The sequence below is a fragment of the Mustela putorius genome, unplaced genomic scaffold (genome assembly GCF_011764305.1).
Source record: "Mustela putorius furo isolate JIRA1106 unplaced genomic scaffold, ASM1176430v1.1 tig00000174_pilon_pilon_pilon, whole genome shotgun sequence".
Taxonomy (NCBI): Eukaryota; Metazoa; Chordata; class Mammalia; order Carnivora; family Mustelidae; genus Mustela; species Mustela putorius.
In genome coordinates, this window is record NW_025421304.1 from 10,523,685 (window position 1) to 10,549,286 (window position 25,602).

At 40.5% G+C, this 25,602-nt stretch overlaps 1 protein-coding gene across 2 annotated transcripts in view; it reads right to left on the minus strand.

The window, feature by feature from the left end:
* The window catches only part of N4BP1 (NEDD4 binding protein 1), a 48,542-nt gene extending 24,426 nt beyond the window's left edge, over positions 1-24,116 (minus strand). The window contains exon 1 of one of the 2 annotated variants that reach the window (XM_045076031.1): positions 23,691-24,116. In XM_045076031.1, coding sequence (XP_044931966.1) covers positions 23,691-23,888 — 198 coding nt within the window. In that variant the 5' untranslated portion in view covers positions 23,889-24,116. The remainder of the gene's footprint in view (positions 1-23,690) is intronic. The other variant, XM_013052076.2, reaches the window with a different exon arrangement.
* Between the last annotated feature and the right edge of the window lie 1,486 nt (positions 24,117-25,602).

The following is a 25,602-nucleotide window of genomic DNA, read 5'->3' on the forward strand; positions in this document are numbered from 1 at the left end:
GGGTTTTGGAAGTTGTTGATATATTCTACAAGTATAGAAATCCTTTCTCAGATGTGCAGCTTACAAATATTTTGTTCTCTAGTTTGCTTTTTCATCCTCTTAACAGGGTCTTCTATGACAGGAGACAGTTTTTAATTTTAGGGAAGTTTAGTTCATTGGCTTTTTCTTCACCAAACCCCAGATTCCAAATAGTTCTCCTATGGTAATCTTTCAAAAGTCTTACATTTAAATTTACAACCCATTTTGAGTTGGCTTTTGGATAAGACATGAAATTTAGGGTGAGGTTCATGTTTTTGCTTATGGAAATCTAATTACTCCAGCACCATTTCTGGAAAAGAATATCCTTTCTCTAATTACTTTTGCAGGTGTCAAAAATCAGTTGGTCATACTTTCGTGGGGCTATTTCTGGGTTCGCTATTCTGTTCCACTGGCTTAGGTATCTATTCCTTCATCAATGCAACAGAACAGAATCTTTTTTTTTTTTTAAGATTTTATTTATTCATTTGACAGAGAGAGAGAGCATGAGCAGGGAGAGCAGCAGTGGGAGAGGGAGAAGCAGGCCCCCCCATCGCCGAGCGGAAACCCAATGAGGGACTCGATCCCAGGACCCCAGTACCATGACCTGAACCAAAGGCAGAGGCCCAATCTTCTGATCCACCCAGGTGCTCCAATGCAACACAATCTTGATTACTGTAATTACAGAATGTCTTGAAATTGGATAGTAATAGTAATTGCTATTTTATTCATTATAAAATTGTTCTTAGCTATTCTAGTTCCTTTGCTTTTCCATGTAAATTTTAGGATAATCTTGCTTAGCTATCATTTAGCAGTTTTGTTAAACCAGCAGACTGACTTGAGGGTAAAAGACATTTGCTGAGTCTCTTGCTATAAGAATAACATCTATTTCTCTAGATCTTTGCTTTCTTTCATCAGTGTTTTATGGTTTTGAGCATACAAACCCGTACACCCAAATACTTGATTTCTGGAGCGACAGAACATGGCACTCTATTTTGATTTCTGTGTTCATTGCTAATAAATAGAAATAGATTTTGATCATGTATCCTGTGACCTTGCTAACCCTGCTTCTAGTTCTAGGATTTTTTTCTTACAGACTCCTTGGGATTTTCTTTCTTTCTTTTTAAATTTTTATTTTACTTATTTATTTGAGAAAGAGTGAGCACACACAAGTCGGGGGGGATCAGGAGATTACAACCCAAGCTGAAGGCAGACACTCAACTAAGCCACCCAAGCACCCCTATGATGTTAGATTTTTATATATTAAAAAAAAAATCATGTTGAGGAGGTCATCCTGTATTTCTACTTATCTAGGAACAGGAATATGAATAGGTATTGAAACTTGTTAAATGCTTTATTGTATCAAATATTCTCAAGTGACTTCATTTCTTTAGCCTGTTAATATGGTAGGTTGCACTGACTGATTTTTTGAATACTGAACCAGCCTGTATTCCTGGAAAAACTGCCACTTGGTCCTGATATATAAATATATTGATGAATGCTACCTGCTAATACTTTGTTAAGAATTTTTACATTTTTTGAAACTATATTCATGAGGAACTTTAGTCTGTAGTTTCGATTTGTGCCATCTTTGTTGGGTTTTAGCATCAGGATAATAATGAGTAAGTGAAGAAGGTATTCTCTCCTCTTGTATTTTCTAGAAAAGATTGTGTAGAATTGACATTAATTCTTCCCAAAACATTTTGTAGACTTCTCCCATGAAACAATCTGAGCCCGGAGATTTCCTTTATAAGAATTATCAAATTATTAATTCAACTTCCTTAATACCTATAAGTCTATTCAAATGATCTATCTCATCTTGGGTAAGTTATGGTAGTTTGCACTTTTTGAGGAATTGGCCCATTTTTACTAAGCTGTCAACTTTATGCGTGCAGAGCTGTTTGTAGTGTTTCCTTATCTTTTTGATGTCTGCAGGGTCTACTCTACAGTTGATACCCTGTTTCATTCCTGACATTAGTAATTTCTGTCTGCTTTCTTAAGGGTTGCTAAGAGGTCAATTTTTTTATTTTATTTTTTCAAAGAACAAGCTTATTATTTCATTGATTTTTCTCTATTGTTTCAGTTTTCAAATTCATTGACTTCTGCTACTCCCTCCTGTTGCTTGCTTTGCACTTATTTTGCTCTTTTTATTTTTTTCTCATTCCTGTAAGTGGGAGCTTCAATTACTGATTTGAGACTTTCTTCTTTTCTAAAGTAGTTATAAATTTCTCTTTCAGCACTAATACTTTAAGCTACACCCCATACATTTTGATATACTGTATTTTCATTTATTTAGTTCAATGTATTTTTTAAATTTCTCTAGAAATTATTCAATATTCAGGAGTCTTGCTTAGTTTACAAATATTTGAAGATTTTCTGGTTATCTTTGTTATTGATTTCTAGTTTTGATTCCTTGGTAATTAAGACAACATACTCTAAATAACTTCTATTCTTTTAAATTTGTTGAGATTTGTTTTATGGATATGGTCTATCTTGACAGATATTCTGTGGATACTTGGAAAGAACGTGCATTCTGCTATTGCTGGGCAATGTTCAAAAAACAACTATTTGGATCTGGCTGGCTAATGATGTTGAGTTCTTATTCTTGCTGATCTTCTGATGGTTTTGTCATTTGTTGAGAGGATACTGAAGCTTCCAATTATAATTGTATCCATTTCCCCTGTCAGTTCTCCCAGGTTTTGCTTCATATATTTTGTAGCTGTACTATTAGGAATATACACATTTAAGCAGTTTCCTCTTCTTGGTGAATGGACCCTCTGATCATTATGTAAATACTCCTCTTTGCTCTGAAGGCTTTGTCTGACAGTAATATTGCCACTCCAGCTCTGTTCTGATTAATGGCTGCACAGATGTTTTATCCTCGTTTGAACTTAATCTGTATCATTATATTTGAAATAACTTTCATGAAGACGCCATATAGTTTGGTTATGTTTTTTAAATCCATTCTGACAATCTCTTTTAATTGGTGTGTTTATACTATTTACTTTTAATGAAATTGTTTGGATTTAAGTCCACTATTTATTTTCTGCTTGTTCCTGACTTTTAATTCCTTTTTTCCCTACATAGCCTTCTTTTGCACTATACAAAATATTTTTTAGTATTATAATTTATTGTATTTTTTTACTGTATCTCTTTGTATAGTTTTTAAAGCGGTCATGCTATTATAACATACCTGATCTACTTCAGAGTCAATATTTTATCATTTCAAGAATGTATAAACCTTATCATCGGCACTAGTCATGCTCTTATGTTCTCTATCTTATGATGTTCTGACATCTTAGGGGGGCCTTCAGACCTGAGGAGAGACTTATCTCTAATTTCTAGCAGGGGTGAACATGTGTCCAGATTGACTGATCTAGTGCTATGCCGCCACACCCATCTCTTTATTGAACTCACACACTAAGCCAGTATTTCCCTTACCTTGTATCAAGCCTGGGCCAGGAACCAGACAACTAAAACCAGCCTTCATGCCCCAAAGCCACTGAAATTACCCAAACTAGCCAATTCCAAATGGTTTATTCTCTCCTGCCTTGCCCTCCCCCTTGCTCCTGCTTCTGCCTCCTGACCAAAGCCCAATGCTTCACCTATAGCCCAGCATAGTGAAGTATGCACCCTTCTCCGGGGAGATATAATCACAATCTTCCTTCAGTGGCACTGACTTCTCTGGGCCATCATTCAGTCACTTCCCTAACTTAAAGCCCCTGGGTATAAATTTTAGAACATCACTATCATCCTTTACCTTAATCTCTATTTTCTCTGCCCTCCCTTGTACGTTACAGTTACCCCATAAACTACATGTATACACATTTGAAATCCCATCAGACTACATTATAAATTTTATTTTCAACAACTCATTTTAAAGAACTCAAGAAGCTAAAGTAATCTATTACATTTGTCCATGTATTTATCATTTCTGGCTGAAGAACTTCCCTTACCAATTCTTTTAGAACTGGATACTGGCAATGATTTCATTTTAGTTTTTGTTCAAATGAGAATTTTTATCATGCTTCATTTCACTTTCATTCTTGAAGGATTAACTTCACTGGATAGGGAATTTTGGGGTAACGTTTTTTTGTTTGTTTTATTTTTTACCACTTCAAAAATATTGTGTCATTTCTCTGGCCTCTGTAGTTTCTGATGAGAAACCTGTACTCATCCTAGTTGCTGTTATTCTACATGTGTTTTTCTCTAAATGCTTTTGTAATTTTTCATCTGTCTTTAGTTTTTCAGCACTGTGGTTATGATGTCTGGGTGTGAAAGTCTTGGAACTTATTCCATTTGTGTTCACTGAGCTGCTTCTTTTTTTTTTTTTTTTTAAGATTTTATTTATTTATTTGACAGAGAGAAATCACAAGTAGATGGAGAGGCAGGCAGAGATAGAGAGAGGGAAGCAGGCTCCCTGCTGAGCAGAGAGCCCGATGCCGGACTCGATCCCAGGACCCTGAGATCATGACCTGAGCCGAAGGCAGCAGCTTAACCCACTGAGCCACCCAGGTGCCCTTCACTGAGCTTCTTAAATTATGTTTACATCTTCTGCCAGGTTCTGGAAATCTTTAGGCATTATTTCTCCACATTTTTTTTTTTAACGCCACACTCCTGTCTCCCCTCATTTAGACTAGATAACTACTACTTTCTTTTTTAAGATTTTATTTATTTATTTGATACAGGAAGCAAAATTGTACAAGCAGAGGGAACAGCAAAGGGAGAGGGAGAAGCAAGCTCGCCACCGAGCACGGAGCCCAACGATGGCTTGATTCCAGGACTCTGGGATCATGCCTTGCGCCAAAGGCAGATGCTTAACCGTCTGAGCCAACTGGACATTCCTAGATACCTTCTATTTTCTGTCTTCAAACTCAGTGACTCTTCTGTCATGTCCATTTTAAAATCAAGCCTATCCAGTGAGTTAATTTAGGTTACTGTATTTTTCATTGCTAACCTTTCCATTTGGTTCTTTGTATCTTCTATTTCTCTGCTGAAGCTTTCTATTTTTTAATTACTTTTAAGAGTATTTGTGATTGTCTGTTGGAGCATCTTTATAATAGATGTTTTTCAAGTCTTTGTTAGATGGGGGACCTGGATGGCTCAGTCAGTTAAGTGTCTGAGTCCTGATCTCAGCTCAGGTCTCTTGATCTTGGGGTCATGAGTTTGAGCTCTGCATTGGGCTCCACAATGGGTGTGGAGATAGGACAGACAGACAAAGGATGCCTGGGTGGCTCAGTCGGATGAGGGTTGATTCTGGGAAGGATGAGCTCTCGTTTCGGGCTTAGGTCATGATCTCAGGGTCGGAGATCCAGCCACAGGTTGGGCTCTACACTTTGCAGGAAGTCTGCTGGAGAGTCTCTCATGCTGCCCATCCCCCACTTGTGGGCAGGCTTTCAAATAAATAAAAATTTTTTTTAAAAGTCTTTGTTAGATGATTCTAACATCTGTGTCATCTTGGCATTCGTGTCTGCCGTCTTTTCTCATGAGAGTTGATATTTTCCATGTTCTTCATATGCCAAGTGATTTTGTATTGTATTCATTCTAAATATTATGAGACTCTGAGTCTTATTTAAATCCTAGGATTAATGTTGATACTTCTGTTCTAACAGGTAATTAATTGACCTAATTAGATTCAGGCTGCAAGCTGCAACCTGTCTTCAGTAAGCTGTGATTCTAGTGCTAATTCAGTTTTTAAAGTCTCTGAAATGTTATCTGTATCTGTCCCACATGTGTGCTACCAGAGGCCAGTCTGGGACCTAGATGGTAGTTTTTCTGTTAGTTCAGTTTTTAAGTCTTTGTTATGCTGATGAAAAGCAGATCCACACATGTGTAGCTTTGGGATAAACCCAGAAGATCACCAAAACTTTACAGAGTCACTTTTCTGAGCTCTACCCTCTCTGCCATATTTTTATGGTTTCTTTCTGGTTTCTGGTTCCCTGAGGCTCTTTTCTTCCGTCTTCCAGTTAGAAAGCTGGGGCTTTGGTTACCCCACTTTGCCTTGCACTTCTGCAGCTCTGCCTGGGTCATGCCAGAGGATACACACAGACAAAGTAATGAGGCTGGCCCCCATCCTCTTGGGACCACAACTGCACCAACTGGAAAGGAAGGTTCTCCTCCCTCAGAACTTTGGTTCCAGCAACCTCCCCCTGTCACCATCACAGGATTGGCTGGAAGCTGGTATGCATTGGAATGAAGAAAATGGCCTTTGCCCTCTATTAGGTGCTCCCTTTCCTGCCCCTGGAGCCCGAACCAGAGGGCTTCTCCTACTGCTCTTTCTACCCGCTGGTGATCATTTCCACTTTCAGGTTGAGCGACATTGAATTCAGGATGAAGGACCAAAAAGAGGAAAATATGGCAGACTTGCCACTGGTTTGGTGGTGTTCTGAATTCTGGTTTTCAAACCCAGTCTGCCTACTATTTAATTTTCAGAGCCCTCGAATTAGCTGCTCCATGGATCCTGTCCAGGTTTTCTTTCTTTTTTTTTTTTTTCTCCTTCATTTTTTTTTTTTTTTTATTTTTTATAAACATATATTTTTATCCCCAGGGGTACAGGTCTGTGAATCACCAGGTTTACACACTTCACAGCACTCACCAAATCACATACCCTCCCCAATCTGTCCAGGTTTTCTAATCATATTCAGTAGGAGTGACAGGGTAGAGTCTGGTTGTTCTATCTTACTCAGAACGGGAATCTCCTGGCTACCTGTTAATATTTAAGTAATGCTAATGTTGCCTGTTTAGCTTAAGTGCATGGTTGAATTCATGAGTCAAATACTGTTGAAACTACTGTGCAGCCACCAGATGAGAAAAAGCTGATCACACCCACTCAGTGGAATGCCAGCAATTAGCCAACCCAGAGAGAAGAGGTTTCTTCTCCAGATAAAAAGCTTCTGAAACAAGTATCCTCTCAAACAAGGGCTCTCTCTCCAATTGATCCAATTTGTAAAGCCCACATAGCAACAGATCCTGCCCAAGACACAAGGCTTCCAACTAGTTTTTCAGATGCCATATGAAATATAAAAAGGACCCCTGCCAGATTAATATCTCAAATATGAAAGTATGAAAGACAGAAACCAACAGAGTAGAACATAAACTAGAGGGAAACCAGGTAATAAATGCAGGGCAGGAAAGAAAAGTTCAACAAAAGTTTAATTAGTGCTTCCAGAAACATATAATCTGATAATGAGTTCATATAACAGAAATCAAGATGCTAAAGAAAGACAAATAATCAAAGTCAAAAATAGTAAATTAAGGATATGATGGCCAAAATACAAGTAAACAGAAGAATTTCAAAGACACACGGAAGAAACCTCTCCAAAAGTACCACAGAAACAAACTGAAAAACCGGAGGGAAAAGAAACTTTAAGGGTTCATCTAGAATATCCAAAACCCAAATAAGTGACACTCCAAAACAAAATCAAAATCAAAAACAAAAACAGAATGGCAATTAATAAAGAAGTAAAACAAATAATTTCTCAGAACTAAAATACATAAGACCCCATGTATGATTAGTGAAAAAATTACATCAAATCCTGTTTGGACACTAAAGCACACAGATATTATCTTGAAAGGGTCCAAAGAATATTCAAGCATGATTACTTTTTAAAGGCCCACAAGAAAAAAATCCTGGGGGCAGGATGGGAACAGGACACATATAGAAGAATCCCAATCAGAATACTAGAAATTCTCAACAGTAGATCTGGACAAATGGGGGATAAAAAGGATAGCAATGCATTCTAAATTCTAACAGAAAGTGATTTTTTAATCTATAATTCTAAACCATTCATATTAAAGACATTTCCAGACATGCTAAAAGCCAACGAAATCACTCTCACAGTTTCTTGAGAAACTATTTGAAGATGAAGGCCACCAAAAATAAGGGAGATGAAGTAATTAGTAAATCCAATCCAAGATTGGCAAATAGATGTCCAAAGACTATAGCTGTGCAGCAAACAAGCTGAGGAATTAGCTCAGTGGAGGAGGCAAGGAGGCTCAAGGACTGTTCTCCTGGAAAAGGAAGCTCAATGAGTATCTGTACAAACTTAAGGATGTGTTTAAATCATATTTCACAAGTAAATGAAAACAGGGCAGATAAATTGCAGTAAAAATTAAAAGCTGTATCAGAAGGCATACATAATGTAATACAATACTGGGCTTTGCAGTGATATTTACATAAATCGTATAACTATATAAACCTTGATTCTTGCTTTAGCTAATAACAAAATAACTATATAGGTGTCTTAGTCCATTCACACTGCTGTAACAAAATACCAGACCGGTGGCATAGAAACAACAGAAACTTCTGACAGTTCTGGCAGCTGGAAACCCAAGATAAGAGTGCCAGTGTGCTTGGGTGAGGGCTCTCTTTCTGGGTACAGACCTCCGGTTGTACTTCCATGTGGCGGAAGAAGCAAAGGAGTTCTCCTGGGCCTCTTTTATAAGGGTATTAACTTCATTCAAGCCCCTCATGGCTTAATCACCTCCCAAAGGCTCCACCTCCTAATACTATCTTATCAGGCATTGGGATCTCACCGTATGAACTGTGATAGAACACAAAGATTCAGACCATAGCAAATGGGAAAATGGAGGGTAGTTTTTGCTTCATTGATTTTTTATTTTTTTGAAGATTCTATTTATTCATTTGAGTCAGACTGAGAGAGTTAAGTTTGAGGGTGAGGGAGAGAGAATCTGAAGCAGACTCTACACAGTGGAGAGCCCAGTGAGGGGCACGATCCAGGACCACGAGATCATGACCCAAGCTTAAACCAAGAGCTGGATACTTAACTGACTGAGCCACCCAGGTGCCCCAACTCATCTATTAAAGAAAGTAGATAATGCCTAAAATTTATAAAAAATAGCAGTATATTATTTATAATTCTTTAGGTAACCATCAAAACAAACAGCTAAAAACAGTAAAAAGTAGTTGCCTTTAGGAAGTAAGGACTGTTACTATTTCTTACAAAAACAGTACTACTTTTTTGTTTTAACCATGTATATATATATTATTTTGGTATTCTCCTTATTTCCTAATTTAAATAAAAAATGTTTAAAATGGATACATCACATACTGCGATGCTACATTAGTGATAGCGATGCTACATTAGTGACAGCTTTGGTGTTTTGTTTTGCTTGATTCTTATTTGACATTTAAGATAAGAAATGTTAGCAGTTTTGAAATATTGTGAGTGATTCATCTCTGAAACAAACATCTTCCATTATTTCTGTCACTTTTCTGGAGTGGTATAATCTTCAAGAAGAGTTATAACTAATTAATTGTAACTGTACTGATTGATTTAGGATGTTCTCAATGCTATGCAACCAAAAAAGGAAAGTAAAATTAAACTGGATGCTGACACAAGACAGGTAACTGCAAAAATGAGTGATAATCCTGACTTTGATTTTTTTTAAAAAAAGACACTATTTTTTCAAGCAATTCCAGGTTCACAGCAAAATTGAGAAGGTATACAGATTTCCCATACATAATTTGTTTAATGATGATCACAGAAGTCTGTATGTTTTTATCAACTTCATCGATTTTATACATTTGAACCTACAGAAAATACACACTCTAAAATTATAAATCTGATGTGTTATTTACAAACAAATCAATTTACTTTTCATTGCTTATACAATCATTTCACAGCAAGAAGTATTCTTGGGGAGGTATCCAGATACTATTTAGATTACCATCTTTCAGAGAAAAAAATTAAGTAAAATTTAGATCCTCTGAAAAGATCATAGAAGGCCTCAGGAGAGCCCTGGTGGCTCTCAGTATGTAAGCACCAGGAGGACTGGCAGAGAAATGCCCAATACAAGCAGAGTCATCTGACATTATTTGCTAAGAAACTAAAACCAATACTACAAGATTAAATGCATAGTTTTGAGGGACAGTTGTGCTAAGAGCTTGTTACAGCTTCACATGCACAAATCTTTGTGTACTCCCAAAAGAAAGGAGTAATTATCCCTTGAGATTCAGACTCCCACTTTTTCATTAATAATTTACTCTTGTGAATTCCTAAATAGCAACAATTGATTTTTATGTTCAAATTCAGAAGTGAACAATAAAGTATACAGGTATGCAGTATTACTGCAGTCTAGATGTCTAGCCATCAGTTGCATGGATAAGCATCTGTGGACCCTAATATCCATTATTTGCATTTGGCTGTAACTGGCTATCTCAACATTTGAATGTTAGTCAAAAACTGTCTCCCCCACCCTGTAATATTCATATGCTGTTTACTCGGGCTTTTTAGTAAAAAAAAAAAGGAGGGGAGGGGGCATCTGATACATGTAATTATAACTTCCTTTCATATAGTAAAGTGACTTTCTATTATTCTACCCTCTACAAACCAGCTCTTCTCAACCCTATTGTAACATTTCACAAAACCAAAGAGAAGTTCTTGGCAACCTGTGCCATTCAGAACATATCTAAAACCAGAAAAGATCAGAGTGGTTACTCAAGAGTCCACAGGTTTGGCGGGGGAAAGGTTTCTCTGAACCACTGTTCACCATCTACCATCGCTTACTATGGGCGCACACGTGAGGGGCTCTGTCAGCAGGTCACATATGGTTTGAAGCAGCTGGTTCAAAGTATAGAAGGAACAACACAGGGTATTACTTGCAGAGCCCGTAACAGCAAATGACAACTGAGAGCACAGGTGCAAAAACAAATTTAAGGAAGACATAATGGTTAAAAGCCATAGCAACTCAAGATCAGGTAGCGTCAGTGTGGATCTAACACATTTTGGCAGCTGCCAGGAGCATAACTGTGCTAACACAGAAGACACTCAAGTGGACCACAAATCATCAAGGAAAAAGAAACTATGCAGTCAAGGAAGCTCTTAATACATTTTAGAGAGATTCCTAAAATGTTTGGAAACACTTCCCCCATCTCTGGCTGCACACTTTAGGATTCTAAAGATTTCTCATACTTAGGGGACTCTTACATAAACGGTGCTGTATATTATCTCCAAAATGAAAGAAAGGAGGTGTAATATGATTTTTAGACATTGACACGCATCGTACAGAATATGCCTAATTTCAAAGCACCACATACGACTTAGAAGAAGAAAAGATTTTTAACATGATTAATTTACAAATCTGTAACAGATCCATTTTAGGTCTCTATCTGGTTATCTATATTAATAATACTGCTATAAAATGAGTAACCACATTAGCCATTTTTCCAGTGCATTTCCAACATCTGCTTTCTGTTCCGTCTTTCTCTTCCATCTCATTCTAAAATGACTACCAAGTGCTCTCCCAGGAGGACTGCCTTAACAGCTCCACAGGGAAGAACTTCCTTCGTACTCACTCTTGAGTGTACTTCTTGACTTGGGACCAGGGACCATACTCAGTATTTACCCCTGACTTGATCCCCATTCCTGTAAATCTCTGAAATTTCTACAGCTTCCAAAAAATTCTCAGCTCTCCTGGTCAATTTATTCTTTGTTCTTACCCAAATAATATCTTCAGGTACCGAACTTCATTTGTCACTCGTCTCACTCTTAGTAAAATAAATTATTTTATCACAGTCCAAAAGCCAACACTGTGAACGTCTTCAACTGCCTCTCCTTTTTTATCTAAAAAATTCTCCTTTCATGACTTTGTTATCTCCTTCCTTCTGCTTCAAAGCCATGCCCCTTTCCCAGGTCTTGGTTCATCACTCTCTTTTTACTCACCCCTGCCCACATACAAACCTGAGTGTGTAGGTTTCCCTGATCCTACAGAACACTTTCTTCAGCCTTCCTGCCTTGGCATAGGATTGCTCCACCTCTGTCTTTATCATCACACTTTTTGAAAAAAGTAGCCTAAACTCCATTTCACTGCCAACCCTTTGAAATCTGGATTCTGCCCCCATTCAAACTGAAACCACTTTCCTGAATGTGAACAATGCCAACTATTGTCAAATGCAAAGGCCCATTTTCTGTACTCTCCTACTCAGGCTCTCTGTAGCACGATGTGGTTGCCCAACTTCTCCTTGACAAGTTATTTCCTCTCCATACTTTGGAAATACCGCTAGCTGTCCACTTCCTATCTTTCTGACTACTTCCCAAAATCCTCTGCTGCTGCTTCCTACTGCACCTTACATGTATGCTTTCCCCAACGTGCCTTTCTGATCTTCTCCCTCAGTTATACTCTCAGAGACTCTTCAGGTTCTTACCAGAACTTTTATTTCTATGATGTCAACTCCAAATTTGCATCTCTAGCCCTTAATACTATTAGGCTGCAAACTATCCATCCCCTGGACACTTTTACCAGACTGTCCCACAAGTGCCTCAAATTTAATGATCTGCATCAGAGCTCAGAGCTCTCCACTTGTATTTAGTCCAAGTTCCCTTAAAAATGAAACACAGTTGCCTGGATTCAAAGCTTTCTTTCCTTCTCATCACCTGCAATTTTTCACAAATCCTGTCTCACCTGAGTATTACCGCAACCAACTCTAAACCCTTCTTTCTGGGTCTTGTCAGACTCCACCCCCAAGTAACAGTATTAGTGACATGTGAAAACCTACCTGTTTCACTTTCCTACTCAAAAACTTTCTAAAGATCCTCACTACAAAGCATTAATGTTCAAGACCCTCAGACCCATATTCAAAGTCCTCTGTAGTTCGGATTTTAGTCTATTTTCTTATTTCTGCAGCCTAATTTAACCTTTCCTTCCTTATATTCATCCAAAAACATTTTCCAAGAACTGGGTGAGGGAGATGTTAATGTTTTCTACGCACACCAGTTATCTCATTATTTGAACTACAGCATTTATACAACTTGATGAGACAGTGTGGGGCCTAGCCTTGGTTATTTAACACAGTGGTTCTCAACCATGGATAATTTTGCTCTTCCTGGGGGCACTGACAATGTCAGGAGACACTTCTGATTGTCACACTGATGGGGTGCCCCTGGCATCTCGGGGGTAGAGGTCAGGGATGCTACATCCTAGAAAGCATGATACAACCAAACAACAAAATATTCTCAACCAAAATGTCAATAGTGCCACTACTGAGAAACCCTGAACTGAACAATAAACGCTGAACAAATATGCACTCAAACAGAAATTAGGAAGTCTGAGAACACAGGTTGACATCTAGCCTAGTACCAATGACTGGGTAATGCTGTCAAAGAGAAAATGGCCAAGATGACCAAAAGGAGGTGGAGGGTGGGGTGTCCCACTTTAATAGTCTGTATAATGTTAAGAAAAGTTCTAAATACTCTTAAATAAGGCAAAAGGATGGCCTTGCAATCATAACAGAGCACTGTCTTTGGCCCACCCCCAGAGAATTTAATCCTCTAGAAAATTTAGTTTTGTCTGACACACCATTCATTACTCATTTGGGCCTAAAAAGGGATGCTACATATTAAAATGTAGATTTTTTTTTTTTTTGGTCCAGCAGAGATGTATCTCCATTTGACTGAAAAAAAATACTACGATTATACTGCTTGAGATATAAAGCAATCTGTATCTCATCAAGTAATTTTACTCCACTATTCTTTCAGTGTAGATCAATAATCAGATCCTCAAATGCTCTCCTAACCAGTTTTACATTCCTGCTGGTTCCCTCATTCATGAGTTATCTACCTGAAAGTCATGTTTACAGCTTTAAATTTTTTTTTTTTTTAATTTACACTTTAGCAGGACTCCATGAGTCCTCATGGAGATGTCCAAGTGGACTCCTCTGCCTGGAACTATTAAACTGAATGGCCCACAAAGAAGACTGCATGGTTGTGTAAGCCCAACCATGTCTCATTTTGGGTCCCAGAGTGAATCCCAAGCAAAAAGAGATTTTTACTGGTGCTCTTTCCTTGTTTTTTTATTCCTCTGATTTTATTTTTGCTTTAGAGTTCTTGGCCACATGTCCCTTTCTACACCTACACCATTGGTTACATACTATCAGGTCAGCCTCAACTACATCCTTGATATACACAAATGTAGACTACAGGAATCCGATTTTACAGTGACTGACCAAGGGATCTGTCAGTGGATAATGGATCTATTTTCTGTTGGATGAGAGACTACAAGAAAATGTGTTTTTTGTCTTTTCTGTTTTTCTGTTTGTGTAAAACATGTCTCAGCACCACTGAAAGAACAGCCTTTTTGAAATCTGTACCAGTGTCGTGTTTTTGGATTACTTTTGACATATGTTTAACACTGTGGAATCAGAACTGAAAGCTCTCTGAATGCTCTTATCTATAAAATGAGGAAAGCTCTTATCTATAAAATGAGGTATGAAATATATTCCTACCTCCAGGGGTATTAATGAATTAGATTAAAAAATTTCTGTTCTAATTAGTTTATACAGAGTAACAAGCTTTTACTTAAATTTATGTACCTAGAATTCCTAGAAAATAAAGGAACTAAACATCTAATACTTACGTTAGTCTTTTAAGGACCAAAAGAAAAAAATCCCACAAGCTCACAGAAACTGACACTTCAAAAGAATTTTTATTTAAGAATCCCATTCACATAATGAAAATAATCCTTAGATCAGTTTGATTTGCTAATTCTAATGCTAATTTAAAAACAGATATCCTCAAAAAACAAAACAAAATAAAAAACCCCAAAAAACAAAAACAAACAAACAAACAAAAAACCCAAAAAAACAAAAAAACAGATATCCTTGGGGCACCTGGATGGCTCAGTGGGTTAAGGCCTCTGCCTTCCGCTCAGGTCATGATCCCAGGGTCCTGGGATGGAGCCCCCGCATCGGGCTCTCTGCTCAGCAGGGAGCCTGCTTCCTCCTTTCTCTCTGCCTGCCTCTCAGCCTACTTGTGATCTCTGCCTGTCAAATAAATAAATAAAATCTTTAAAAAAAAAACCAAAAAACAAAAAACACAGATATCCTTTTCCTGATTTCATCTGTGTAGAACACAATGCTCTCGTGTATTTTTTTTTTTAAATATATTTTTCTTCCTATGAAGGGACACATCTGAACTTTCTAAACTTTGCTGGCTTGCTGGTCAAATAAGCTATATTATTCATGATTACTCACATTTATAATTATGAAACACACAAGCTTATATGTTCAACTAAATTCAATTAGAACACTGACAACTTTTGTAGTATCAGAAGTTATATGCTGTTCAGTTATCAGCGTAAGCATAATTTACAATATCCTCAGTTACCTTTAAAATCTTGATCAGACTAATAGTAAATGGTTAACTAAGGTCCTCTTCAGATACATCTTTAATTTCCAAATGAGTCAGACACCAAATACAATGAAAGCACATACATATACAGGCTTTCTAATATAGCCACAATGTCGTTACAGCACCCAACAAAATGAACAGTGATTCCCTAGTATTGGTAATACTCAGTCTATGTTTAATGTCCTAAAAATAGAATAAATAATGTCCTAAAAAATAGAATAGAGCTGTTCTGCTCTAATTACACAAAAAATTGTGTAATTATGGTGAAAAAATAGAATAGAGCTGTTCTGCTCTATTTTTTCACCATAATTACACAATTTTTTGCCCTATCTAGTACTTCATATATATAGAATTGTCTTATGTAAATCTTCTTTCACTCGACTTATCTCTGGAATTCATCTACATTAGTGCTGTGCAGTATACCACTCTGAAAGCATTAACTCCTAAATTATCTCTGGGATTTTCCAAACGTCCCCAGCGATCAGTCACAAAAATTTGTCTTTTACCTTCCAACAAGAAGGATGCTAAAACTATTTCTTACGTGGGGCAACACCATTAATTTGTGTCAAATCAAAAAGGAAGTCTGGTTTCTTTTACTTTTTTTATGGCAATGTAGTTATTTGTGTAGGGATCAGTGACAAGCTGTCCTCAGTTTGACGAGGATAAAATTAGACAAATTCAATGTGCAACCCAGGCCATAACTAGAATGTCATATTTACAAATCCTGCTGAATCATATATGGCAACATCACTATTACAAAATAAGGACTGTAGTTCATGCATAGAACCAATGCTTAGGAAACTGCTGTGGTACCTGTTCTGTGGCATACAGGGTCCCAGCCTTACATATAGTATAAAGAAAGTGACTTCCTAACAGGCCAGAAATGTTAGCATATTTTGGGAACCTTGGGAAGAGAAGAATTCATGCAAATGTACAAATACTATAGGTGAAATATGGAGACCACTTTCTTGATTTTTTTGGAGGTCTGCTTCCTCACTTTAGAATAAGAGAGCCATAAAGGCAATTAAGAACAAAAACCACCTGGCTATTAAAAATGCAACAGAGGGGCGCCTGGGTGGCTCAGTGGGTTAGGCCGCTGCCTTCGGCTCGGGTCATGATCTCAGGATCCTGGGATCGAGTCCCGCATCGGGCTCTCTGCTCAGCAGGGAGCCTGCTTCCCTCTCTCTCTCTCTCTCTGCCTGCCTCTCCATCTACTTGTGATTTCTCTCTGTCAAATGAATAAATAAAATATAAAAAAAAAAAAAAAAAAAAAAAAATGCAACAGAAGGTTCCTTGTGAAATTTTCTCAGAGGATAATTCTCCAGGTTTACTAATTGCTAATATCTCCTACCATATTCCAAATACAATGAAGCTAGTCTGTATTCATGTGTCTCTATGATCAAGAGTCGTCCTCGGAAATTATTTATGATTACAAGGGACACAATTAACAAAAATTATAGAAATTCAGGAAACAAGGTAAAAGGATGGCTGCATGTTCATTCAATGTCATAACAGAGAACTGTCAGGGAGGCCCAACCAAGGATTAGTTTCTATCTAGGGTGGCACTGTCTGACAGAACTTCTGGACAAAATAGCATAAATGTTCTATAACTGCACTGCCCACACTGGTAGACGCAAGTTACATGTGGCCACAGAGCACCTGAATTGCAACTGAGGAAGTAAATACTTAATTTCATTGAACTCTGGCTAACTTAAATAGCCACATGATGTAGTGGCTACATACTGGACAGTGCAAATACAGCCTCTGGACAATTTCTGTATAGCCCCCAAGATAAGAATTGTTCAGATTCTTGTCTTATCTGAAGGTTTCAAGAACCTTCAGAAAGGTTGTAAAAGCAAAAACAAAAAAAGAGTATGAGACAAACACTGGGTACAGTACACAAAATCTAAAATATTTATCATGTGGCTCCTTATTTATCAACCAATATAAATTACTAATCCTCTCAGTACTAAACTGAACAAAACCCTCCAATTTGAAAGGAACCTCATAAAATAACAAATAATAATTCAGTTTCTTTAAACAAAGAAGTTTCCTATGTTGTTTCTATTGGACATAACATAATTAAAAAAAAAAAAACAGTTCTTTAATTAATTACTCTAAGTATTGCCCTCCCCCCATCTTTGGTTTTGAAATGCAAGACTTCTAACTTAATACAGTTATATTAATTTAGTAAAAAGCCAACACAGAACAAGAATGTTGTCCTTGATTTAATTAAAACCCTATACAATACTAGCTGGTCAATAGGGAAGAGGAAACTACGGTCCTGAGCAATCACTTTGACCCCAGTATAACCAGTCTGAGTATCCCTTATTTCAACATTCTGGTATAACCCCAAAATATTAACCATAAAAAGAAACTGAACAAACCACCATTTCTTAAGAAGATGATTTTCACAACCACAGTGAGTTTAAAAAAAAAAAAAATCATTCTAGGAAATGCAAAGAGGCCACCAACCTCCTTTCCGGTAAAATCAAAACAAAAACCCCATGTCACTACCCAGTATTACATCTACACATTATTTCCTCCATGAACAAATCAACTGTTCAAGAATTCATTCATGGAACCAGGTACCAAGCTCTCCTAACAGAAAAGGAAATGAAACAGTACAGTGTCCATTTTAACTCTCTGAAGTCAATGCAGTACTGAGCCACTTCCACTCGAATTCCTTTTTTTTTTTTTAAATCCTGATCTTTCTCCTCTTACTCTATAAACATTTAAGTAAAAACCCTAAGGATGATTGCCAACTCTTCATATGACACTCTTTCTCCCTTTCTCTCTTCCTCACAAATTAAAATGGGCCAGATGTTTGGTTTACCTTAGCATAGCTTCTTGAATGTACTGTAATTTCAATTTTAAGATTAATCAGTCCTCCAAATATCATCCCCCCCTTTTTAAAGACTTTATTTATTCACTTGTCAGAGAGAGAGAGAGAGAGAGCGAGCACACACAAGCAGGGGGAGCAGCAGGCAGAGGGAGAAGCAGAACAAGGAGCCCAATGCGGGATTCAATCCCAAGACCCAAGGATCAAGACCAGAGCCAGACAGACTCTTAACCAGCTGAGCCACCAAGGCTTCCCAGTCTTCCAAACTACTCTTTAAGTCCTCCAGACTGGTGTTCCAGCTGTGGCTCATGGTGGCTCCTCACTGTCACAACGTAATGCCTGAAACACTGACAGGCAACTGTAGTTAGCAAATTTAAGCCCCCGAAAAGCTGATGGACAGTTTTGTACAAGCAGCCAAGCCATTTGTTTCCCATTACTCCCTATTGTTTGTTAACCTCCAGGACAGGCTCGGGGATCAACCAACTAAACTAATGTTAGCACCCAAATCACTGCTATGAACCTTGCTGAACTCAGCCCCATACTATCTCCAGATGCCTCACACTTCCATTCGTACCCAGACTACTGAGGCACCACTCCTTGGTTCTCAGAATTCCTCCATATCCAAGATTCTAATCTGAAATTCCTCCCTCACTTCACCTTTTACAGTTCTCCAATACTCACTGAACTTGCACTATCTGTATGATTCCAAGAGTCTAGGAGGGGACAGGGTCTAAGGTCTTACTCCTTCCCTTGTTCTCACAGTTCATTATGCCCCTTTTTCTGCCTTCTCCTCCCCAGTCTGAACCTTTATAGCTGTCAGGTCACTAAAGTAGAAGGTAAGTCTTACACATTTTTGGATTATTCTAACCCAAATAATGCTGACCACTCAGAAGCATTTCCTGGGCCCCATTCTGCCTCGTTCGATTACATCCTGGATTCCTTTAGTCCTTGGTGTGTTAGCTTTACCAATACCCCAAGTGAGGGAAATCATCACCTACTGGAGAATTTCTGGATCAAGTGATATTATAAATTCAGGCCATTTAAATTCCCCTGGTCCTTACTTCAGTTCCAATCCCTTTTTGTTCTTTTCCAAAGTACTTCCAAAAGCTCCACTGCATCCACCCTAACATACTCCACCATCTTCCAGCTCTCACCCTCCCTCTGCAGGCATGAACTGGTTTCCCACTTCACTGAGACAATACTATAGGCCATTAAGGTGTTCAACTGCCCTCTTCACCAAATGGGAGAGGGGGGGCATATCTTCACTCATCCTGTCTCCTTTATCTAGAAGAGGTCCTAAAAACTGAACCTGGTCCTCTGACATGTTTCATTTAGCGTGCATGGTTCCTTTCTTTCCGCCCCCCCCCCAAGAATATACACTTTTTTTTTCTTTAAGATTTTATTTATTTATTTGACAGAGATCACAAGTAGGCAGGGAGGCAGGCAGAGAGAAAGGGGAAAGCAGGCTCCCTGCTGAGCAGAGAGCCTGATGTGGGGCTCGATCCCAGGACCCCGGGATCATGACCTGAGCTGAAGGCAGAGGTTTTAACTCACTGAGCCACCCAGGTGCCTGCAGAACATACACTTTTGACAAGGATACCTTAATGCAAATTTTACCGAGATATCATTCACAGCATGAATGGTTTTTAAAGTAGAAATTGGTTACCTCTTAATAAACAAAATAGATTATGAAATCTAAACCCCTGACTTTTCTCAGATAATGAGATGAGATATCACTGGGCCCCTACTATGTCATTGGCTAATACTAAGCATTGGCAGTCACCTTCTCGCACAGAGCATAAGCACCTACCTTCCTTATTCACCAGATACTCCCTATCAACCAGCTGCTTCGATATGCATTCTCCCTACATGGACCCAGGGAGCATGGAATTCCTGCCACCTAGAGTTAAAGGAAGAGTTCTATTTTCTTGCTCCCAGGGCTGAGATCTTTTCAGCCTCACCCCTCCCCATCATTGTAGATTGGTAGACAGGGGCCAAGTCACAGGCCAAGTCACCAGGATCCCTCCGAGGCACTGCATCTTTGATCTCTCTATGAATGAGGCAGCATCGAGTCAAAACCTACACTTCCTCTCAAAAACTCAGTCCTCATCCTCCTTTTATTCCACGTCAGCCACCCGACTTCAACCCCCTCCTGCTGGGTCCCCGTGTAGAATGCTCTCTCCTAGTATTCTGCTCTTTGAGACACTGCCTCTCCAGCCCTCATGGTAATGTCACATTGCCATAAAAGCCACTAAACACTCCAATTTTTGCCCTTACATCAACACAAACCAGCAATGGACCACACTGAGAAAAACAAGCCTAGGTGTATAAAAACTGACATGGAGAGATTTCTTAGAAATGTAAATCTGATGGCATCACTCTTGGTCTCACAACCCTTCCCTGACTCCCTACTACCTGCCTGCTTGGTAAAACCATGTTCTTCTGCAGGCCCCAAGTGCCTGTGACTTGGCCCCTTTCTACCAATCTACTTCTAGACTTGAGAAATCAGTGATAAACTGGCACTATTTCACATCCCTGTGACTTTACACATGCTCTTCCCTCAGGAGAACTCTTGTTCATCCTTTAACACCCAATTAGGCAGAACAACCCCTTCTCTCCTGTATGAACATAAACACCTTGCACATACTTCAAATTGTTAACATGTGTCGTACTGTACTATTTGTTTCCAAGTCTGTCTCCCCTACTAGGCAGTGGATTACCTGAGGCCCAGAAGCAACCATCAGTGAACTTCCTGGCACATAAATTTTCTTTAAATGTTGGCTACCTGGGCCTACCAACAACAGGTCAAACAACATACCCACCAATCTTCCTGACACGGAGGTTTAAAACCCCTCCCCTTAATCCCTACATCCACTCAGCTGCCAAATTCCAGTGAAAACTTTGTCACCCACCCACGTCCAGCTTAAAACATGTCTCTTCCACAGTTGGATCTTCCCGCTTTCCAAGTAAAAAGAAGACAAGTTCTCCTTCTCTCAAAAATCCTGACTCCTTACTGACTAAGGCCCAATGGCTTAACCTGGCATTAGGGTCCCTCGAGGGTCTGACACTTTGTGGCTCTTCAATCTTACTGGTTCTTCAAAGCCCAACTCAAGTACAGTTTCCCCCAATACATTTCCCCTTTGACAAAAGTGGCCACTCTTCTAGAGTGTGCCATTTTTTGTTTTTTTTTTTAACCTCCTAGAGCATTATCACTTTCTACCTATATGCCCCATTCTCTCAAGCCAAGGGACCCCTAACTAAATCTCCACAATCTCCTCTTCCCTAGCATTAACTAACTGTAGTGACTTAACATTTAAAAGCAGGAAAACAAAGTAAACCACCTGAAGGGACCCAAAACAGTAACCTTGCATCTTACCTTAATCAGACTGACTTACTAAGTTAGCTTAAGCACTTATTTACTCTAAATCTTCCTTCCCGAAAACCTCCTCCTCAACTTAACTTAAAATATTGTATATGCTGAAGTTTGCTTCCTGTTCTTAATTTTTAAGTTAATGGTCTTCTCTTCCTCAAAAGAATGTAAGACAAACTCCAAAACCAACTAACAACTATGGCATTCAATGCCTACCCATGACTCAAGGGAAAAGAAAAGGATTGCTTACAAGTGGGAGGATTGGATTATGAGTAATACACATCACAAAGATAAATGGGCAAGTGACACCTACTTCCAAGATACTGTAAGACACACCTTTTCCAGATAGCTTATGCTAAACTGCAGGGCAGGACAGGCAAGAGAACAGCCCTTGGGAGGGTCTGGCAGACTATGCCAGCTTTTCTGCAGAGCAAAAGAAGCACTTTCCACACTTGGAATGAACATTGAATAAAACTGAACTGCGAACAGGTGAAGCAGAAGTAAAAGCAGTGAGATTAGGCAGAAGACAGCAGGGGTTTAAGCTTGAGAGTTGGGAAAATAAGGTGGGACTGGATTAGTAAATGTTTTATAACTCTCCAGAGGAGGAGTTTAGAATGAATGAGATAGCCAGCAGGACTTCCCAGTAGTTCCCAGGGAAGGAAAATGATTTTCTGTGGGAGGATCAGTTAAATGCAAGTTGTACTAGAGAGGGAGGGAAAGGAGGAGGAATGGAGTGAGGGCAACGAGCTAAGGGAGGGGCGCATACCAAGAAAGCAGGTCTTAACTGCAGCAGAGGCAATGGAAGGAGAGGAATGGCTGCATCTAAGATATTTTCAGAAGCACTGATAGGACTTAGTGACATCAAACCTTTTAGCTCTGGGGAGTGGGAAGAAATTCAGTCGCCAGGGAGAAAAGAAGGAGGGGCCTAAGAAGTTAAAAATTAAAAGTTAGGGGGGGTGCCTGTCTGGCTCAATCCATAGAACGTGTGGTTCTTGATCTCAGGATCTTGAGTTCAAGCCCCACTTAGGGCATGGAGCCCACCTTAAAAAATTAAAATTTTTTTTAAAAACTTAGAAAATTTAAAGTTAGGAAAAATTAACTACAGCAAAGTAAAACTGATGGAACATCTACAATGTTTTAAGTTATGCTGTGGAGAAGAATCACAGAGTCCTATCTCTTCTGAAGATATTAAAACAAACAGCACCCAGGCTTTTTTTTTTTTTTTTCTTATCAAAGGGAGTCAGGAATTACAGCTTGTCCAATTCTCCAAGGACACTGTGAAATTTCTGAAGTCGGATGCCAAAAAAAGATCCATTTTCTTCCCGGCCAGAGGGCTCATCATTTGGGAGCCAGGTTTCAAGAACAAGGGCTCTAAGTCTGAATCCTGGAGCCTCCACGCAATGGACGGCAAAACCTAGAGAAACGTGCATACCTGGGAAAGGGGCGGGGGGTATGTGCTTTGCTACTGTTTCTTGGCTCGGGAAGGAAGGGCAATAGTTGAAGGTGCTGCGTAGGTATAAGCCTGAAACGCTGATTCTGAGAGAAGGTGAGTCACCACTTGCAGAGTTTCAGTTTCCCCAGCTGTTAATTTACAGAGAGGAAGATCATAAAATCCACCTCACCGGATTTTTTAAGAGCTGCATTAGATAATCCTTATGAAGTGTTTAGCATAACGTCTGATGTGCTATAACCATTAAATAAATGTTAGTTGAACATAATATCGACACAATGAATAATGTTCTTTTTAACACTACTATTAAACATCCCTATCTCTTCTTGATATTCTGTGCATTTTACCACTAGAATGGTTTTGTCAGATTCTCAAAAGGGACTGAAATCCCAAAAAGGTTCAGAACCACTGTACCGGAGACCTGGGAAGAGAAGGGTGGCTGATGTGGTCGTTAAGGAGGCTGTGGGCCCTGGTATCGGGCCCTGCGCACCGTCCTGAGGGTCGGGAGGGGAAAGGTAACAGGCAACATTCGCAGCGCGAATCACCACCCCAGGCCAGTCACTGAGCTCTGCGCTTTACAAAAGCATCTACTCCAATCCTCGCGACAGCCCTCCCATGGAGGTGCTTTCGTCAGCGCCACTTTACAAATGGGGAAACTGAAGCGCCCCAGGGCTGAACCGCTAGCCCAAGGTCACTTGGCTCGAAAAGCTGAGAACGCAGGTCCGTGGGCTCTGGAGACTGCGCTCTTCACCACGCTCGCTGCGTCCCAGTACGAAGAGCAGGGAGGAAGGGGGTGGGGGCGCCCTGGGAGCTCCGCTGAGCCGAGGCCGCGGAAGGCGGGCGCGCGGGGGCGGCAGCGGGACTCACCTTGGCGCTGTGCACCGCCTCCTGCGCCCCGCGGAGCTGCAGCCAGATGCGCGCAGGCAGCGGTTCTTCGGCCCCGAGCGCGCCAAGCACCGCCAGGCTCACACCAAACAGGCCCTCGATGCGGCCGCGGCTCCGCTCCAGCAGCGCCGCCTTCTCCGCGGGCGCCGTGAACTCGTCCAGCACCGCCCGGGCCGCCATGGCGGGCGCGGCCTCCCGCGGCGGCGCCGGGGGCCGGCGGCGCCGACGCCCCCTCAGCGTGCTGCCGCTACACGGGAGCCCGTCAGGAGGCGTCGGCCCTCGCGGCCGCCTCGCCCCCGCCTGCGCCCCGCCGCCTTCCCGCAGGCCTAGCTACACCATCCCGGCACGGCCGCCGCAGCTTGGCAACTGAGGGCAGAGAACCCCTCCGCCCCTTCGCCGCCGCTGCCGCGGGCCGAGCCCCGCCGCCGCGCATGCGCCCGGCCTGCCGCCGTCATTGATGCTCGCCGCCCCCGAGGGAAGGAGGGAGGGCGGAGGCGACGGAACTTGACGTCACGCGAAGTAGCCATGTTTGTTGAGGGCAAGGCGACGGCTGCGGAGAGGGGCCTGGACGGCCTTCTTTGGTGAGGGCAGAACGCTTTTGGGGCGTCTTGATGGATGGTGAATCTCTGGTTTTAAGGTTGGGGGAATTGAAGCTCTGAATTAACTGACAGGACTGACCCAGTATCACAAGAGATTTGGCTTGTCTTCCTACATCTTGAAGCCCAAATTAGGGCTCTAGCAATTGAAGTTTTCTAGCTTCTCAGTAATTGATAGGCAGATGGTCTCTCTCCATCTCTTCCTCTCTCCCTTCCCACCTCCCTCCCTACTTTCCTCCTCTCCTCTCCTCTCCTCTCCTCTCCTCCTTTCCCCTTCCCTCTCCTCCCCTTCCACCTTCTCTCCTCCTTTCCACCCTTTCTCCATCCCTTCCAGATTCTCAATAATTGCTCGGCAGATTTCCTTCCTCCCACCCTCCCTCCCTTCTCTTTCACCCTCTCTCTCTCTCCCCACCCATCATCTTCCTTTACATTTTCTTCCTTTGATGAGGGAGCAGGAGGCTGGCTGAGGACAAAGCAAAAGCTGGCGCCTTGCACCCTTTCCCCTCCATAAGTGTAGCATCCCTCAGGCAGCCCTGACTGCCATGAACAATAAGCAAATAGTTAACTTGCAGAGCTCACAATCCTGCTAGACCGGAGTCTCCCTTGGCTTACAAATGTTCTAAATCTCACTAACAAAGACGATTGATAGCAGGATTGTGACACCTCACCAAAAGGTCTCCCAAAGATCTTAATGTTAATGGCCGGTCTAAAGACAACATTGATCCAGCAGCAAGGGCAAGGCCTCCGGCAGGCCTGGAACATCCTGGCACCTTGTAGGCCCTCTTTAGCATATGAAAACTCCACTGACACCTCCCTTCCCCTCACCTTCCCCCAACAGCAGGGTACATAACCAACCACCCCTCACAACCCGGGGCAGCAGCTCTTCCTGCCCACGGGTCCTGTCCCCGTGCTTTAATAAACCACCATTTTGCACCAAAGATGTCTCAAGAATTCTTTCTTGGTCATCGGCTCCGGACCTCAGCCCACCAAACCTCACCTAGGTTCTAGAACTTCATCACCTTCTTTTCTTTCCTATTGCTTTTTCGGTAAAAATGGTAACAAGAAGAGAAAAAAATGGCAATAATAAATATGGAGAATTGAAGAGCAAAGAAATGGTTAAAAAATTCAGAAGAGTGATTTCTTCTGGGAGGAAAGAAGGGGAATGTATCATAATAGAGGTATAAAAAGTGGGGGACTAAGGATGCATCTGTTTTTCTGTGGTACTTGAATAAATATGCCCTAACCCCACTCCAACTTTGTTTTCTCATCTATAAAATCATGGGTTTACTCAGTTATCT